At 42.9% G+C, this 18,826-nt stretch overlaps 1 protein-coding gene across 1 annotated transcript; it reads left to right on the top strand.

Annotated features, from left to right (window-relative positions):
- Positions 1-11,342: 11,342 nt before the first annotated feature.
- Positions 11,343-17,922, top strand: LOC118563089 (protocadherin gamma-B2-like). Its single transcript, XM_036136749.1, has 12 exons — positions 11,343-11,419; positions 11,682-11,854; positions 12,721-12,872; positions 13,068-13,375; positions 13,468-13,578; positions 15,474-15,665; positions 15,929-16,026; positions 16,110-16,265; positions 16,983-17,168; positions 17,255-17,329; positions 17,411-17,450; positions 17,533-17,922. Exons 1-12 carry the CDS (start codon positions 11,369-11,371, stop codon positions 17,692-17,694), a joined length of 1,704 nt encoding a protein of 567 aa, XP_035992642.1. The 5' UTR covers positions 11,343-11,368; the 3' UTR covers positions 17,695-17,922.
- Positions 17,923-18,826: the final 904 nt, after the last annotated feature.

The following is an 18,826-nucleotide window of genomic DNA, read 5'->3' as shown; positions in this document are numbered from 1 at the left end:
AAAAAAAAACAGTACTACGTCAAGTCTCAAATGATGTTATGCTGTTTCAAATGCCTTTGGTTCGCTTAACCACGATATTATGGATTTAAAGAGATGTGAGGAAACTAAGTAAAGCCTCTCTTTGTTCTGGGATTTAACAATAAAAGGATAAGTTTGGTAATCCTAACTCCCCTAAACCACTAAAACGGTCTGATTCTCCGTCAGACAGTGGTTGTTTTTACAGTGCAGGTAAGCTTCTGGTTGTAACTCTGTATCCCGTGTCAGCTGAGTGTTACTAAGGCTGAGTGGTGAGGAGGAAATATGTTCAGGACTGTAATCTACATGCAGGAAATCCCAGTGCAATCTATTTAAACAAACATGGGAATTAGCAAAGCTGAGATCTTTTCTACGTTCACACTCCTTGTCCACACACAGAGTATTTTAGTTAAAAAAAATTATTTCTTAAAGCTATGTTTGCACTATAGACGTTTTTTTATGGGTTATTTCACCCCCGTCTCCCTTTTTCCTGACTCTCTTTCCACTTCAGATTTAAGTGATTGGCTGATGAGAAAATAAATGGTGTCAAAGGAAACCGCAGCAACAATTGTTTTTTGGAGAATATTTCATATAAGATTTCTTTAACAGTGATTGGGATCTTCTTTTTTACAATTTAAATGTTATTAGTATTGACAATATTGACAATTTGAGGTGCAAATCTGACTGTGCCAGGGTTTCGCCAGGAAGTCTTTCAGAAATGCCTCTGGTTTGACTTTTACAGTCGGCATTACATTTTACATTGGTATATGTTGAAACACAGAAATGCTTTACTAGACTAGAAATACTGTTCTACATTCTGAACTTTGATGAAAACACTGGAATGATGCCTGTGCAGCTTCTCAGTTATCCGGGTCATCACAACAGCGAACAGGCTTAAATCAGAGTCAACTAGACTTTCAGAAAAACTGAGCAAAAGTCTGTTTGCGTCTGATTTAAGCCTGTTTTCCCCCCGAATGATCTTAATCTTCATTTAGGTTTTTTCTGTTTCTGTAGGTAATACAGTAATAAACTGTAATGCTGTGTCTGAGATTATAACTCTTGGTCCTGTGGATGAAGGATATTCAGGTAAGACCATTAAAACAATCAATTCAATTTAAGATTACAGTTAGATCAATCTGAACTAATTTCATTCATTAGATATACTTTTTTTCATTACTGAGAAACATTTCTTTTATTGTTACTTATAATACCCAGAATTAATAAATTAATAAGGAAATGATGAAGTTATTCAGTTTATCTGACCATTATCTGCAGGTGATGTGGAGCAGGTGACTGGTATTGAACCTGGTACCATCGTGACGCTGGAGCATGATGTTTTTCCTGACCACCTTCGGTTTCTGGAGTTGAGCTTCACACCAGGGGAGACCACAGCAACTGTCCGCACTAAGGAGCCACTCGATGCGGACCTCCTGGCTACGGTCACTTTCTCATTTAATTGTACCTGAAATGATGGGCTTTTGTTTGCTAAGTGTTTGTGTTTAATGCACTTTTTTTTCTTGATATCTTCACTTACCTTTGCTGAGTAAACAGCTGATCAGCTTCATTTATGCTTCTGCTAAATTCAGCCCATGTTCAACTTAAGCTTGCCCTGGAACACGTTGCAGCAGAACTGAACCCCACTGTGCGTTTGTGTTGCAGAGTGACAGAACCTTATACTACGCTTTGGTGTGTGGCAATGCTAATAAGGTGGGTCCAATTCCAGGACTATGCAACAAACGTTATTGAATAACAACCAAACGCGTCACATTCTATTTTTATTTTTACAGTACCGAAACGGCCGCAGGCTGAAAGTCAATGATATCAACGATAATAGCCCAAAGTTTGATAAGAAGTTCTATAGCACAAGTGTTTCAGAGGTAAGTCACTGTGGAAGGCAACTGTGAACCATTGGTAGTTCTGCAACATGAGAGTCAAATGATTGGCAGAGATAACTTTCTCAGTAATAAATTGCTGCCATAATAAAGCTCTTAGAAATCTGCCATTTCCTTCTTTTGGAGGGAGGGGGGTATTGCTGATTTTTTACTAGTCCAAGTGTGGATTAAAGACTTACACCTTGTTAGCGCATGGTGCCTTAAAGGAACTAATCCATCAGTATTGTGCTGGAGGTTTCTTTCTATATAAAGGAATCATTCCTATTCACTTTTCCCACTTGCATTGTCAGTATGAGGAATTGCTGCACAGTCTTTTAAACCTGTCCATGTGGTTGGAGTGATATGACTAAATCTTTCTGTGGATAACATGGATCTGCTTGTCAAGTTTACTGCAAAGCGGACAGAAAATAAACATCCTGAGAGAAAATTACAGCTACGCACTATAAACTCAACTGAAAACAGCTAAGAAAATAAACCCTTTGGATCATGAAAGAGTTTGGAGGTTTGACCTCATTCTTGTCCATTTTTGCCCTCAGCTAACATAGTTATTTAAAGACCTTTTGGAGTAAGTTGTCCTCTCAAATGTCCTTGTTAAGCTAAACTGGTTTATTTTTTTGGTTGTCTCTTGGCGTGCAGTGATGACAGGATTCTGTTGTCTGGTTTTTCAGATCCAGAGTGTGAACGCTGAGGTTCTTCGAGTGAGAGCTGTGGATGCAGACAGCAGTCCTGAGTTCAGCCTTCTGACATATTCCTATGTAAGAACTTCTTCTTCTTTTATTTCTGTTATACGAGACAAAACAAAAGCTGAGTTCACGGCAAATAATAGGATAGTGTTCATGTTTTCTAAGTGGACTTACTGGTTATAAGCTGTACAGATATGTACAAAGAAAAGTGCTCATTTTGTTGGAGAACATCTGACGAGGTTAACAGATGAGAAACCATTTTGGCTTTAACTGTCTGCATACAGGATTCAGGTCTTAGTGGAAAATAAATGGCTCACTTTAAAACAAAAAATAGATTCTCAGAAAATACCTGACATGATTTGTTGAGTGGAATGTTGACAACTTGTGATGTGACAAATAGAAATGTAAAAACACAATACCCTCATTAGAATCTTTTATATTATTTGCTGGCTTTGTGAGCTGAAAAGCAAGCATTTTATATTGAACGTATTGTATTTATTGTATTTTCTATCCAAAATTAATTTAAATAAGTCACACAAAACAGATTAAAAGTTAGGTTTGCTTAGGGTTAGGGTTTTCTAAAAACGTTCTCTGTAAGAATACTGGATATGTGAATTTGACAGCAACATTCTTGCTTTAGGAACCACAAACAGAAGACTTCTCCTTAACCAACTCCGGAGCGTTTTTGTTAATGAGACGTCTGAACTACAATGTTGTCTCAAAGTACAATTTTGTTGTCACTGCCAGGGTAAGAGAACAAATAGACAAATTATTGACACATTCTGATTTAATTAGTTCCATCATAAATGTGTCTCTTTGTCCATTTCCTCTGGGTTGTTTACTGCAGGACAAAGATGGAAGGAATGACACAACCTCGGTGGAGATCACTGTAGACGACTTTGATAACTTAAATCCCTATTTCAGCCACAGTCTGTACCAGGCTGTGATTCCAGAGAACCAGGTGAGTCTCACTGCAGTGGTCGTATTAGCTTTATCTCAGACTCAACAACATGATCACTTTTGTGTAAAGCATTTTCTATATGACCACAAATTTAAGTTCAACTCCTGGCTGAAATAATGGTTTCGCTGATTGTTTTCAGTAAAACACTGTCGTTCACTATAATATAACGCACTCTTTTGAGGACCAACATGTTCACATTTTGGACAAAGAAGACAGATGGTTTGAAAGGGGTGTGAAGGAAGCCATCTACGTTAAGAGAGAAAAAAACAACCTTAAACAGAGGAGGAGGCCTTAGGTTCCAACTCTCAAAAACTTACAATACAGCTATTGGATTAATTCCGGCCAATCATCACCTCAATTCTCACCCTCATGTGGGTGATCAAACATCGCTCCTTTAACCCAAGTCAATAACAATCCTAACGACTCCTCGTTACAGAGGAGTGGACACTGTTGTTGAATTTGCATGTTATCTAAGCCATTACAAGGCCTTTGTTTGGGCAGTAGTATAATGCTTGGTACTCATCATTACAAATCTTCCTGGAGAGGAAGCGTAACGTCTTCAACTACGGAAAACAAGTCCAGTTGTTTTGTTTTTTACTTTTTTTGGATCACTGTCGTTCATATTTCAGAGACCTAATGTAGAAGTGTTGACCTTAAATGTGACGAACGGACTGTGACTGTGTTTCAGAACGGGGCACTTGGCGAAATCACACCAGAGGCAATAAAGGCCCAAGATGGAGACACTGGAATCAATGTGACTGTAACCTACAGCATCACCTCAGGTACAGCAACACCTGCTATAATGAAACTTATAATGAACTCAGACATGTTTACCATAAAGCACAAATTAAGCACAGTAATCGTTCTTCACATAAATAAAACAAATATGTACGTTTGGTCAGTCTCTCCCGCCAAGTACCGAACAAGCTTTGAGATCAATGCAGCCTCCGGAGTTCTGTCTGTGGTGACGTCCTTCGACAGGGAGGAGATGGACAGCAGCTCCATCTCTGTCAACATCAGGGTACTGGCATTTTCATTTACACTGGGAGAACTTGAAGAAAACAGGATTATTACTAATAAAATGCATACGTATATAGTAGAAACTATTTCACAATAAAAAAATTAAACAAACATGAATTGGATGTGACTGTGACGTATGGATGGAACCAGCCCAGTGTGTACTAAAGCTGATTGTGTGTGTCTGCAGGCGGCCCAGACAGATGACTCTCTGAAGACCGCCGACGCCGTTGTGTCCGTCACAGTGGAAGATGTGAACGACAACGCGCCAGAGTTTGACCAGTCTGACTACACTGTGAGCCTTCTGGAAAACTCCCCGGCTGAGACTGTGGTGTTCAAAGCTGCCGTCACCGACTTGGACCAGGTGGGTTTCACTGCCTGCACCGCTGAGACACCAAAACCGCTTTTTGCACATGTCTAATCACCCGAATAATAAAGAAAAGCTTATGATTTCATTCTTTTCCCTTTCTTATCAATCATTCCACAGGGAGGATTTGTTGGAACCCTTCAAATTCTTCCAGAAACATCCTTTTTCTCCATCAGCCCTGATGGGACGGTCCGAGTGATGAACCCTGAGGTTCTGGACCGAGAAGTCACCGAGGCGTTCGTATTTCAGGTATTTCAGAGAATTTTGCATCAATCATAAGCCCTCAGTCAAAGCTCAGCTGAGGACATAATGGTTTTTAAATGCAGCTTTTAGTGACTAAAATAACTTTTTTCTTTCGATATGAAGATTGAAGCAAAGGAGACAAATGAGCCCAAACACAGCGCAACAGCTCAAGTCACTATTAACCTCCTGGATGAGAACGACAACAGCCCAATATTCAGCAGCAGCAAGTACGAAGGGTCTGTGTTTGGAAATCAGACAGTGGGAATGCTGGTTGTCAAGGTGATGGAGTCAAACAGCCTCGCATACTTGTGCTTTAGTTGTTCCATTAAGGCTCCTATATTCATTCAATTCATCAAACATATTTTGAAATATGCGTCAACTGAACATTTGATGGATTACCTGCTACAATGTCTATAAAGTATTTTTTTTTTTTACATTTGACTCTAAGGTTGAGGCAGAAGATGCAGACGCTGGAAAAAACGGGGAGATCCACTATTCCATTGAGTTCGGGAACAGCGACGGCTACTTCTCCCTCAACTCTAGCACTGGAGAGATCAGACTGGCTAAAACCATTCCCCTGGAGGAAAACAGAGTGTTGGAGTTCCCTCTCTACATCACAGCCAGAGACGGTAGGGTCCAATCGGTTTCTGGAGCACGCAGAGACAATCAAGCCAATCAGATCCAACACTCAGAGCAATAAATGTTCAGCATGTGCATTAATCTAAAACTCATCCCACAACGTTGACTAAGTAGATTAGACCTTCAAACTGAGTCTAACACGTTAATCTGCATGCACTTTGTGTCATAAAACCTTCAGCACGTTTGCCTCATGTACTTAAACCTTGTTATCAAATTTTCATAAACGTTTTCATAAAAGTGTTGCTGCATCCAGTCATAAATCAGTGGATCAATGATGCATGAAAGAGTTTAACTCTGGGTCAGCACTTCACTTCCCAATGATGGGAAAGCTTTCTGCCTCCCTGACCTTACCTTGACATCTATTTGTTCAGAACAAATGTGTCTGAGATGACAGTAACAAAAAAACCTAAACTCCCTCTCAGTTGAATTTTGATCCATCTCCATGTCTCGTCCAGGAGGAAGCATCTCCCGTTCCACCTCGGCACAGGTGTTTGTCCGTGCTCCCGGGAACTCAAAGCCTCAGTTTGTACAAAAACTCTACCAAGTTGCTGTGCAAGAGGAGCAGGATCCAGGAACTCTGGTTCTGAAGGTAAATCAAATACTGCAACGCCTTGCAAAAGGATTCATATTTTAAGTGATATAAAACCAACAAAAGTTCAAGTTACATTATTTATATATTAAGCAATATGACGAACCTGTCCAATAAGCCCACCAGAAAACACCTTCATACAGGTAAATCGGGTGGCGAACATAGACATCTGGAAATCCATTTTAGCTCTGGCTGTGTATCTGTCAAGATCTTTGCAGCCTCCTGATGGGTTCATGCTCTGGCCTCATTTTACCTCCATATGCTGTATCTTCCCATCAACTCCTACCAGTTTATTGTCACTGCTGAGAAAAAGCACCCACAGCATAATGCTGCCACCACCAAGTTTGACCTGGGGAGGGAGTGTTGACAGTGATGAGCCTCCACACAGTGTTTTACATGTAGGCCAAAATTTAGGTGACTTCTGGAGGCCATCGGTGGCTCTGCATGTTATTTAGGGTTAGGAGAATAATAATACGTTTTCCTTCTACCACTCAGGGTAGAAGCTCGTTACTCAAAATCTCAATAAAATAATTTTTTTGTGGTAAAACCTTTACTAGGTTAGTCAGAATTCAAATTGTGTTTTGAATCCTCATTCGTTGGCAAATGTCAAATCTGTGTAGCATCACAACTGCAACCTTGTTGCTTTCAGGCCAGCTTCCTTGCAATACCTCCTGATTCTGTGACCTTTGCGGTTACAAAAGAAGCCGACAAGTTCTCCATCTCCCCCGCTGGCGAAGTCAAAACCAAAGTGAAGCTCGACCGTGATGAGGCGCCACACAACTACTCAGTGGAAATCTCCATCAGTGATGGTGTCACCGGGGACACTGCAGTGGTGGAGGTCCGAGTCACTGACATCAACGACAACAGCCCTGTTTTCGCCTCCAGTTCTGTCACCAAGCCCGTCCCAGAGGATGCAGAGGTGGGATCCAACATCACCCGGGTTCCAGCCACAGACAAAGACAGCGGCTTTAACAAGGAGATCAGATACTCGCTGAGAGGAGGGGAGGGGCGGTTCTTTATCGACCCCGTGTCCGGGATGGTAAGTTTGGCCGCTGAGCTCGACAGGGAGACCACCGCGGAGTACGAGCTGTTGGTGGTGGCTGAAGATCAGGGCCGTCCTGCCAGGTCCGCCACTGCCACGCTACTGCTCCAGGTGACCGACGTCAACGACAACGTCCCAAAGTTCTCTGAGCCGCAGTATCAGCTGGAAGTCTCAGAGACTGAGCCAGTGGGTACAAGCCTTCTCACCTTAACAGCTGAAGATCCCGATGAAGGTGTAAATGGGAGAGTCACCTACAGCATTTCCCAGCAAAGCCCTTCTTCTGAGCCCGCAGTGTTTGAGTTGGAGGCCTCCAGCGGGATCCTGAGGCTGGTGCAGCCTCTGAACTACAGCGAGGTCAAAGTGTTCACGCTAAGCGTCCGGGCCTCGGATGGAGGGACGCCCTCGTTGGCTGGAAATGGCTCTGTGGTGGTGAAGGTGAAGGACGTCAACAATAACCCTCCTAAGTTCAGTCAGGAAATCTACAATGTGGCGGTCTTTGAGAACCTGGCCAGTGGTGCATCCATCGTGACGCTGGAGGTCACTGACATAGATGAGGTAAGTTTCACAGCATGATGATTAATAGGACTGCTGTGGGCTGCATTATCCCACTATTTAGTGGTTATTCCAGAACCACTGTACAAAATGGCTACCCTTATAGATGGCTAATAAAGTGCTTACTGTGCATTAAGGGCGAGAAAAAGATAAATCTGACTGAGGTGTGCTTACAAGGTAGTAACTTAGTCTGAAATGTTTGATATAAGCAACTATACATGAAATATGTAGTTGAACAGATTAGGCTCACAATTTGACAAGAAACCAGTGAGATTTGTCCCTTGATTGCCCTTTATTAATGCATAGTGAACGTTTATGAATGGCTTATAAAGTGTTTACAGATTACTTAATGACATATCTATAAACTATTTATTAGCCATCTATAAGGGGAGTCTTATCGTGAAGTGGCACTGTTATTCTTTTTTTTAGCAGGTTCTCGGATTCAGTCATAGATTTATTGTTTCCAGCAGGTAGCAAAGGATAAGGCATGGTCAGGTTGAGCAGGGATGCTTCATTTTCTCCAGAAATTCTGTATTACGTGTAATGAGTTTGTTTTAATTAGTGAGTTGCAGGTAACATACTGCTGGGTAGGTTTCAGTTTAAAACATAAAATCAGAGGAGCTGTATGCGGCAACATGAAGAATTGATTTGTTGATGTTGTTTGTTGCTGTTTGTCAGATCACTGCATTTTCCACAAGGAGCTATTACTACATTTACTCTGAGCCGTCCTGTTTAATTAACGAGCATTTCTTCCTGCTCAGGGTGGATTCTCCAACGGTCACTTCCTCTACACCAGCGATATTTTTGAAATTAACAAACAGGGGCTTGTCTCGCTAAAGAGAGACACAGCTCTGGACAGAGAGACACAGGACAGCTACATGTTACAGGTGAGGGCTATCATTCTCTACGACAGAGTCATATTTTCTGTGTTTTGCTGTATATTGTTGTGGATGACAGCTTCTACCGTCACAGGAAAAAACAAGGCACACATTCTTTCACGTTTATTGTTATATATACCATAACTTAAACAAATTAGCTGGTCTTTGACCAGATCCCTTCTCTTGTCCAAAACAGGGAACAGACCCACACTCGTCGTTTATCAAACAACTCTGGAGCTAAAGGGGAGATGCTGTGTGTGAAGATTTAGTGCATAGAAAACCACTGAGATTCAGTAGCTTGTAGAACTACCTTTATCAGCAGCAGGCGGAAATATACTGTGTGACTTTCTCAGCTACTCACATTGTTGTGGAGGCCTTTGGGCCACCTTTCTTTATCAGGTGGTCTGACCTGGTTTGGGCCCAGCTTCAGCAGTCAGGTCTAACTGGTATACAGAGCAGTTCGTAGTGAATCCGAGGCGCCCTCCGGTCATGTGGCAGAAAAACAAGCCCAAATCATGACCCCCCCCCCCCCCCCCTGCCACCGTGTTTGACAGATGATCATGCATGTGAGGTGCTGATGTGCTGTTTGGTTTTTAAAAAACATGGTGCCTAACCAAAAAAAGTTAAAAACAAAACAACTGGACTTGTTTTCCGTAGTTGAAGACGTTTCGCTTCCTCTCCAGGAAGCTTTCTCAATTCAAAAAGTCTGGAGTACCAAGCTTTATACTACTGCCCAAACAAAGGCCTTGTAATGGCTTGGATAACATGCAAATTCAACCTAATGTATGAAATGAAATGTTGTCTAAGGCATTACAAGGCCTTTGTTTGTCATTGGGTGCCCGACATTAAGGGGAAACGTCTCAACGACAGTCCCATCTGCCCAAAGGAAATGGTCCATGAGGTCTGGATCATTGGGAGTCAACTTTGTGATCTTCAGCCACGCTGCCATTTTGAGTTTAGAGAGGACGCTTTCTCCTGTCGAGCCATGATAGTTCATTCTTCTTCTAATTGTCCTGTTGCTCTTTTTGAAATGCTATCTGAGGCCTGTAGAGTCTAAGATGGAGCTCCTGATTTACTGGGATTTCCTCCAGCATTGTATGGTTTGACTTTACTGTTTTTCCATCTTCTTGTTTATTCTGTTGGCTTAAATATTTGTTCTCACTGTACAATGACCGGCTTCAAGTAACTAGCAACAATTGTTTCTCTAAGGTCATGGTCAGTACCTTCTTTTCTTGGCAATGAGTTAGAACATCTGTATGTTCAAGAGCAGAGAACTGTCCAAACTCCTGCTTGCCCTGAGATTGTCACACTGATGATAGGTTACTCCAAGATATTTGAAAAATAGCAGCTGGTAGAAAGTTTCCCTCTTAAATTCAACAGGCAGAGGAAAGATTAACTCCTGGCAGATTAGGAATTAAAATGCTTTACATTCAAACAAGAACTTTGTCTCTGGTAGGAATTGATAAAGGGCTAACCTGTACATAGGAAGGTACTTAGTATAATTTAGCGTTGGTTTATGGTTTAGTGATTGGTGATAAAAAACACACCATTCTTATAATGCCTTAATATATAAACCCCTTGAACTGAAAGAGAATGCGCTTTTTCTGCCATAATTATTCAGTATCAACAGGTTTATGCGAGTCAATTTTTACAATTGAAGAAGATTCCCGGCCAGAGGAGGTGTGGATGACGTGGCCACTGTGTTGATTGCAGCAACAGTTAATGATCAGTGTTGCCTCGCCCGGTTTGGATGAAGCACAGAGAAATGTTCATCATTGCAGCTGTATATCCATAAAGCTCTTGGCGTAGTCAACTTTTATTGTTATGCTCTGTTTCCAGTGTGACTAGATGAAGAAGAAAATGTACCCAGCGACGGCAATAAACTTTCCACCGGCTGCACCTACTCCGATAACATGAAATGTTCACAGGCTAATAAATGTTATTCTTGTATTTCAACAAACTCTTTTCTTTTTTTGCCTTTGGAGCAACAACAATTAACAGTTTAACTTTCCAGTAAAGTATGAGCCACGAATCCTTCCTGTTTCAGGTGGTCGCCGTGGATCAGCCGACCGACGGTCTGAGCGCCACGGCTCAGCTCAACGTCGCCGTCCTTGACTACAACGACAACACCCCGCAGTTCCCGGACATCCCTTACCCCCTGCACTTCCCTGAGGGGCAATATTCAAAGGAGAAACCGGGAGAGATTTTCACCATCCTGCCCACAGACGCAGACATCGGTCTCAATGGAAAGGTCACCGTCTCCCTCATGTCCCCGCACCCCTTCTTCAGCTTCAGAGAGGTGAGCCTCACAGGCTGGGTTCATGTTTAGGAAAGTAAAAGCAGAGTCACAGAGAGATCCCTACCAGCACACAGCCAGAGAGTTGTATTGAGAATGACGTTCGTGTTGCCAGGTTTGTGGATATTTATGTCATGTCTTTGCAGGATGGGATGCTGTTGGCTGTAGGTTCTCTGGATCGGGAGAGCACAGAAATGTACGACCTGGTTCTGAAGGCCTCAGACAAAGGCAGCCCACAGAGAGAGGTGAGACACAGCTGCAGCGGACCCTTTTCTTTCCCTTCAAATGTCTGTAGCGTGTGGTTTTATTACTAAATAACAGAATCTGGCCATTGCACATGAGAAAAATCCATTCGTTGTGTTCTGTTAGACCCACAGTGACTAACAGCAGGACTTTAGTTAGAGAATACATTAAAATTAAGTTGCTTAACCCAAAATAAGCAGGAGAGAGAGCTCTTTAGTACCATTGTTTGCAAACCGCTCTATTAAGTCAAACCATGCGTTCTAGAACATCACCACCATCAGAGTGAGCCTCACGGACGTCAACGACAACAGGCCCGAGTTCAGCTCCAGCATCTACGAAAGAAGCATCTTGCTGAAAGACGCAGAGGAGGGGAAGCTGCTGCTGACGCTGAGCGCCACCGACCGCGACATCGGGAACAACTCGCTCATCACCTACAGGTGCGCTCAAAGCTCAGCGCACCACAGGCTGCCTGGGCAGATGTGCTGTGTCACCTTACAACCAAAAACTTTTAATGAATTTTGCCGGACTTTTGTGTGACCGGCCAACACAAAGTATGGTGTTGCTGAGAATAAAAGCATTCAGATCCTTTTATACAAATACAAATCTGAAAGGTGTGACACGCATTGCATTCATCCCTCTTTCATCTCAGACCCCTTTATAGTTGCTGCTGAGCCCCACCGGTTGCCTTCAGAGATGTCCTCATCAGGAAACAGATTCCACCGGTGTGTCATTTATTGTCAGAATAAATCCAGCTGTCCTGTTTCTGGCCTCTGAGGATAATTAGAGAACTTTAGGGAACAGCCACCATCATGAGGACCACGGTACACAGCAGACAGCTCAGGGAAAAAGGTCTGAAGGGGCCCGTAGTAACTCTGGAGGAGCTGCAGAGATCCACAACTCAGGTGGAAGAACAAATCTTTCCCTTGTTTAAGACAAGAGGAAAGCCTTAAAAAGACAGATTTAATATTCGCAATAAACCACGTAAGAGACAAAACGTAGCAGATAAATCCTGTTGCCAGATGAGGGTAAATACATTTTTGTCCCACATCATAAAAACGTTTAGGATGTGGGACCACCATTTTGTGCTGGTCTGTCACATAAAATCTAAATAAGATAGTGAAGTCTGTGGTTTCAGTGTAACAACATTTTTTTAAGGATTGTGAATACTTTTGCAAGGCCCTGTAAACCAAGCACTTAAACACGCACACTTAATAAACTAATCTTGCACTTATGCCTGTCTCATATCGAACAAACGGACACATGTTCTAACCAGCAGGCTTTCTCTGTTTATTTGTTCTTAAAGTTTCTCTGAAGGAGACTCGTCATTTTTGGCCTTAAACCACCAAACAGGAGAAGTGACACTGACCTCCGACCTCGCTGATGTCACCGAAGACATCACGCTGCTACTGATGGCTGTGGCCACAGATCAGGGCAGCCCTCCTCTCAACTCCACAGGTCAGCTTCATCCTCTCCAAAAATACTTGCTTAAATGTTCTTATTATTGTATACATCAGTGCAGGCGGGGCAGAGGTGCTGTGGCTGCAGACCTTCTAAACTCCTCCCGCCCGAGAATGCCGAGTAAAACAGGTGGAAGTGATGTAGAGGTACTCTACAGAAGACTGAATAACTATCTGCCGTTTCACCCTGCAGCTCGTGTGGCGGTGAATATCAGGGTTGTCAGTCTGGAAGACGGCGTGGGCTTTCAGAGGGCCTCTTACAACTTCAGTCTGCCAGAGAACCAGCCGAAGGGGGAAACCGTGGGGCGGGTCCACGCCTCCTCGGGAAGCGACCTGTACGAGATCTCCTACGGACTCATAACGCACACTGACGTGTTCTCCATCACCAGCGATGGGGACATCTTGACCACAGAAGAGCTGGACAAGGAGGAGCAGGAGTGGTACATCCTGGAAGTGGAGGCCGTGGACACCCGGACCCCCCCGACATCCGCAGTGGCGCTGGTATCCATCTTCATTTCTCACGGCTATGATTATAAACCTTCGTTGTTGTTGTTGCTTTCACGCAAACCAAACCGCCATTTTGCCTCTCTCAGGTCAGAATTCAGGTGAAGGATGTGAATGAGTCCCCGGTGTTCTCCTCAGAGGATTATGAAGCCTTGGTGTTCAGCATCGCCCCGTACAAAACCCCAGTCGTCCAAGTCAAGGTAAACACGTCCAGGTCCCGCCCGTCTCCACTGGTCGGAAAGTGTCCTACTGAACATGGTTATCTCGGCAGTGACCTGTGATTGTAGCAACAGTTACTGTGGTGGTCATAAACACAAGGTTGTGTACTATGACCTTTAACCCTCCCATCAGTCTATTAATGCTACGTGGTTAATGTGTCATCAAGCTGCAGTGACTCATGTCACATTGTCAGGAATCTGAAGGAAGCTCATCATTTGTGTCACACCCTTTGTCATGTGAACACCTGCTAATCCACAAACAGCCCAGGAATTAAAAAAGGGCCGCACATGTATTGTACAAATTTCAAGCTACAAAACCCCTGCTTTGTTTTTGGCTCCTACCTAACCTCTACATGGACGTTGAATTTGACGTCATATTGAACGTTCATCATATAGTTTTGGTCTAGTTAGAAGAACCGACACACATCCCCACAAATCAGTTTTCAGTCCCAGTCCAAAAATGTTCTTTATGATTTAAACGGGTTAAAAGAACCCCATCAGATTCAGTAATACTGTTCTGCATTGTGGTCCATGTTGTTTCTCTTATTTTGAAGTAATCCTAATCATTTGCTCTTCTCTATTCCTTCTCTATTAAAGCCTTTTGCCCCATTTACACTACCCTTTTTAACCATTCCGAGGCCAGTCCGAGCTCAGTAACCGAGATAACCATTGAGTGTAAATGGAACGCAAACTGAACTGAACCGAGCCAGACACAACCGGACCGCGCTAAATGCAGCCCAATTCCAGGGGCTCAGCTCAGTTTTTCCCTGGCCCGGTTCTCTAATAACAAACAGCGCATGAGCAGACCGTGTCATCTCCGCGCGGTCAGCTGACATTCAGACATTCATAATAATACTAGCTTCCCTACCATGACACACGATTTCCAGTGATGATTCTGCTTAGCAGTGTGGTGAACCTCAGCGTCTGCCATTGTTTCCCACGTCTGTAAATCCTTATTAGATGTTTGTTTGTCTTATCCACTTCCCAAAAGCCGACTCTCTCAAGTAAATTCACCAAAAGTTGCCGTCTTCGCCTCACTCTCCGCAAACAACGAAATATAACCAAACATAACTTCCTGAATGTTACGGGCGGGAAGAGGCGAGGAAACCAAGGAACCGAGATAGCGTGATGTGTAAACGGTCGTCAGAACCAAGCTCGGCTTGGTTTACTGATCCAAGCTCGGACTGAGCTCGGCATGGACCGGTTTAACAAGGGTAGTGGAAATGGCGCTTTGGTTTCTGTTAATTATGGGGATTTTCCACTTACATCTAATGAAAACGCCACTTTAAAGGGGCAATAAGTATAAAATTTACCATAAAGTTAAGCAAAATCAATCTCATCTGTGGAAGTAACATTTCCTATAAACAATCGGTCCTCTTCAACAACAATGTCTTAGTCACATTTGTCTCCTTTCAAATCTAGAGGAACTACTTCGGTGCAAGTTGTAGCCCTGCGTTCACTTCCTGATCCCTGAGCCAATTATATGAGAGTGGCAAGGGTTGCCAAAAAGAGAGCGCAGCATCTGATATTTTATGACAGAGTATTTGCACAACCACTTACTTCGGATGAGTCATCTTTACTTGTCATCCTGAATTTAGCTGTGCAAGGTCCTAGTTTCTCTTGACTTGACATCCTGTGCGACACTGCGGGCACAGTTTTGTGTGTTGTTTCGATTGGAAACACTAGGTGTCATTATTGCCCATTTAAGATCAGAATATTACATCAGACCGATTAAAAATGATTTCTAACACAGGAATGTGGTCTTAATGAAAAGTAGGTTAAATACCTGCTTAGAGGTTATTTTCAAAAGCTACTTTTAATCTGACAAATGAGCCTCAGCAGAATGCATATTCTCATTTATTGAATACGACCCTCAGGCCGTGGACCACGATGTTGGAGACAATAGCGCTCTGGTCTACAGTCTGTCAGCAGACAGCTCCTCCTTCGACGTGGAGCCATCCTCAGGTCTGGTGTATGTGGTGTCAGCAGCAGATCTGGGTGGACAAACCGTTACACTGGAGGTGAAGGCTACAGATCCCAAAGGACTTCATGCTAAAGCAACAATAAAGGTAAGTGCCTTTAAAGGTTAGTGATGGACAGATGAAAAGAAGGTGACAGTTATGGTACGGAAGGTGGATGAGTTTAAGTATTCGGGTTTAACCTTTTAAAACATGAAGCAGTGAAAAGAGAAGAAGAGAGGCAGAATTGACTTTTATTGCTGTTCCATTGGTCTGTATTCTGTTTATGTGCATGATCATACTGTCATCAGTGTGACTTATGCCGGGTGTGTTTGATCCAGTGACAGCCTTGCAATCCCTCTGCTCTGTCGCAGGTTATAGTTCAGGACAGCGCGAGCAGCAGCGACGTGACGATCATCTCTCTAAATCAGCCGGCTAACTTTGTGGAGAGGAAGGTTCCAGAGCTGGAAAAGTGTGTTCATGCAGAAATGCCGTTCACTTTCCGATCTACATCAACCCTTTCTGTTGTCACATTGCAGATTTACTTTCTTTCAGGTCTTTAGGCAAAGTTCTGGGCTGGGTGGTGAACATAATCCAGGTGTGGAGCTCTGATGGAGAAGAAACCCGAACGCTGAGGGCGTCTCCAAGGACCTTGGTCAGCTTTGTTGCTATTGACGGCGGGGAAGCCATTTCTGCTGAGGAAGTCACAAAGTAGGAGATTAATCTTTGAGTCATAAATGGGGTTTTGAAATTGTTATGGAAATATATCATTAGTTGTTATATTAATCAGGCATTTTTATGGAAAATAATAAGAGGTACCTTCTGGTCCCTAAACTGTATCTTGGAAGAAGGTGGGGGTTGCCCCTCAGAGGGAAGAACATGCACAGCTTCACAGGGTGTTTGTTTTAAGGTCTGAAAGCTGTTTTATGGTTCTTGAGGTCATCTGGGTTGACCCGTGATAGGACATCTGGGTGCTAAATCAGCCTTACTTGTTTTGGAAGTAGAAATAACTGGGAGCCACAGTGTCTGTCCCCATAACCCCCAAACTAATTGGGAGGGGTTGGTCAGTCTGTTAAAAGATGGGTTTGCCAAAATGAGGGCAGACAAAGAGCTTGCAATGGCTTGGAGAAGGACGTCGGTAACATACTGAATCTAAGCTTTTAAGTTTTTCTTTGTCTCTTTGGAATTCCGATGAAATTATTTAAAGGGGTTTAAATGCATATTTTAAATGTTTGCCTCTGATAATTGTTTCTTCTTTACTATCAAATCTTAAACCGGGGTAAGACGGGCCTTCAGAAATAAGCAGGAGCAGGCCCATATTAATTTCAACAAAATACTATCAATCTGATCTGAGACTGTGATGTCATACTCTGACTTGTCAAACCGGAGATGTTTCTGCTATATGACAATATTCATTTGATTTTCCAGGAGACTGCAGAGTGAGTCTGCTGATGTGAAGGCGGAGCTGGCCCTGTTGTTTGGGGACGGCCTACATTTTGATGTAGAGACCGGGTCTCCAAGCTCCACCTCCAACCAGGCTTTGGTCATTGCTCTGGGGGTTTTGTTGGCCCTGAGCCTCATCGGATTGATTGTTGCCGTGGTGTTTGTTGTCAGGTGAGATGGGTGAGCCTGGGACTGTTGTGGGTTTTCTTTCTTGATCAATGACTTAAAACTAGTAAAATGGGGGGAAAAATTTTCAGGTTCAAGAAGAGTGGGAAGCAAAGGGATCCTGACCAAGAGAGCCTTCACATCAGCCGCCGAGATGAAGGTTACACGTAAGTCTTCCTCAGTCTGCAGCACATTTCAACACGAGAAGCGTTCAATTGTTTTAACCGAGACATTATGTCACATTTCAGGAACTACAATTACCAGAATGACTCTAAAACCCCTCAGCTGGTGAGAAATAAAATACCTACGACCTTCAAAATGTTTAGCCAAAATCTCTGAACTGGTGGCTGATCAGCTGTTTATGTTACAGAGTAACGCGAATCGGGATGAAAGCCGAGCAGAGGACAGAGACAAGGCTCAGTGGGACAGACGGGCTGATGAGGAGGAGACATCAAACAAAGCCAGTAACGGCATGGCACTGAGAGGGCACACAAACAGCGAGAGCGATGAAAGTCACACTTCTGCTCTCTGATGTGAACGTCAGAACTCTGCCAAGCTTTAGGCACACCGCCAGAAAAATAATAAAATGTACAAAATATGAAAATAAAATATCCACATTTATTAACTTTAAGCACCTCAGAACCGCATGTCAGGGAGCACTCACTTCTAGTTCAAATGTGATCCCTGTTCTGCATCAGCGACTGCAGATCTGCTTCTCTCTGTTCACACAATAAAAGTCATTTTTATTTATACGGATCCACCATCAGTTTCATTTTTGAACATGAACATAACATCCCAGAACCATCATGAGAGCTGAGTTCAGATTCAAATGAGTACAGTCACCCATGACAGGAAGAATTGTGATTTTGGTCTCAGGACTTCCAAAAGGCTTTTAGGAAGTTTATGCAAAACTCCAAGAAGCTGTCTTTAAGATTAATATATGGGCAGTTTCTTGGCCACAGATCCAAAATGTCAATGTTCTGGTTCTCGAGCCGTGCTAATCATGTTGGGGGGTGTCCTGGTGCTTCGTCATGCTGGAAAAGGCAATGTTCATTACCAAATTGCTGTTGCTTTCTGCAGAGCGGTTAACTATGTTAAAGAACAGGAAATTGGAAAACTGGACAATTGAAGGGGATTGAAAATCAAGAAACCACTTAATTTCAAGTAGCAAGTATCGTTACTCTAATTTAAAGAGAGATTAAGTCCTTTTCTTTCTCTGTAACTTCATAATTTAGGTGCAAAATGAGTAGCCTCCAGAAAGGTTTCCAAGTTTTCTCATCAAGAACATGAAATGTAAAATTTACCTGCTGCAGAAGTCGACTGATATTTTAGGCGTCCCTCCTGCGGGAAGGGCTATTTGTTGTTGTATATAACTTAAAAAATGAATAAAAATATTTGTTGAGAATTGACTGAAAGCTGAGTCCTGGCTTTGTGTTTGTTGAATTCATCAGAAACTGCAGGATTACAACCACACGTGGTATTTAATACTCAACCAGGCTCAGGTTCATCATTTCAAAATCGTTCAAGGAATTCAAGTGAACAATAAGGAACAACCTTGTTCAAGAAATGTGCACACCCATCTTCGATGTCCTTGTTGGATTTCCCTGACATTTGTTCATTTGCATCCTACAGTTAGCGCCACAGCCTGCAGACAGGTAACAAAT

This window comes from Fundulus heteroclitus, chromosome 5 (assembly GCF_011125445.2).
Source record: "Fundulus heteroclitus isolate FHET01 chromosome 5, MU-UCD_Fhet_4.1, whole genome shotgun sequence".
Lineage (NCBI taxonomy): Eukaryota > Metazoa > Chordata > Actinopteri > Cyprinodontiformes > Fundulidae > Fundulus > Fundulus heteroclitus.
The sequence above is the reverse complement of the archived record's forward strand: the minus strand, read 5'-3'. Positions and strand labels throughout refer to the sequence as shown.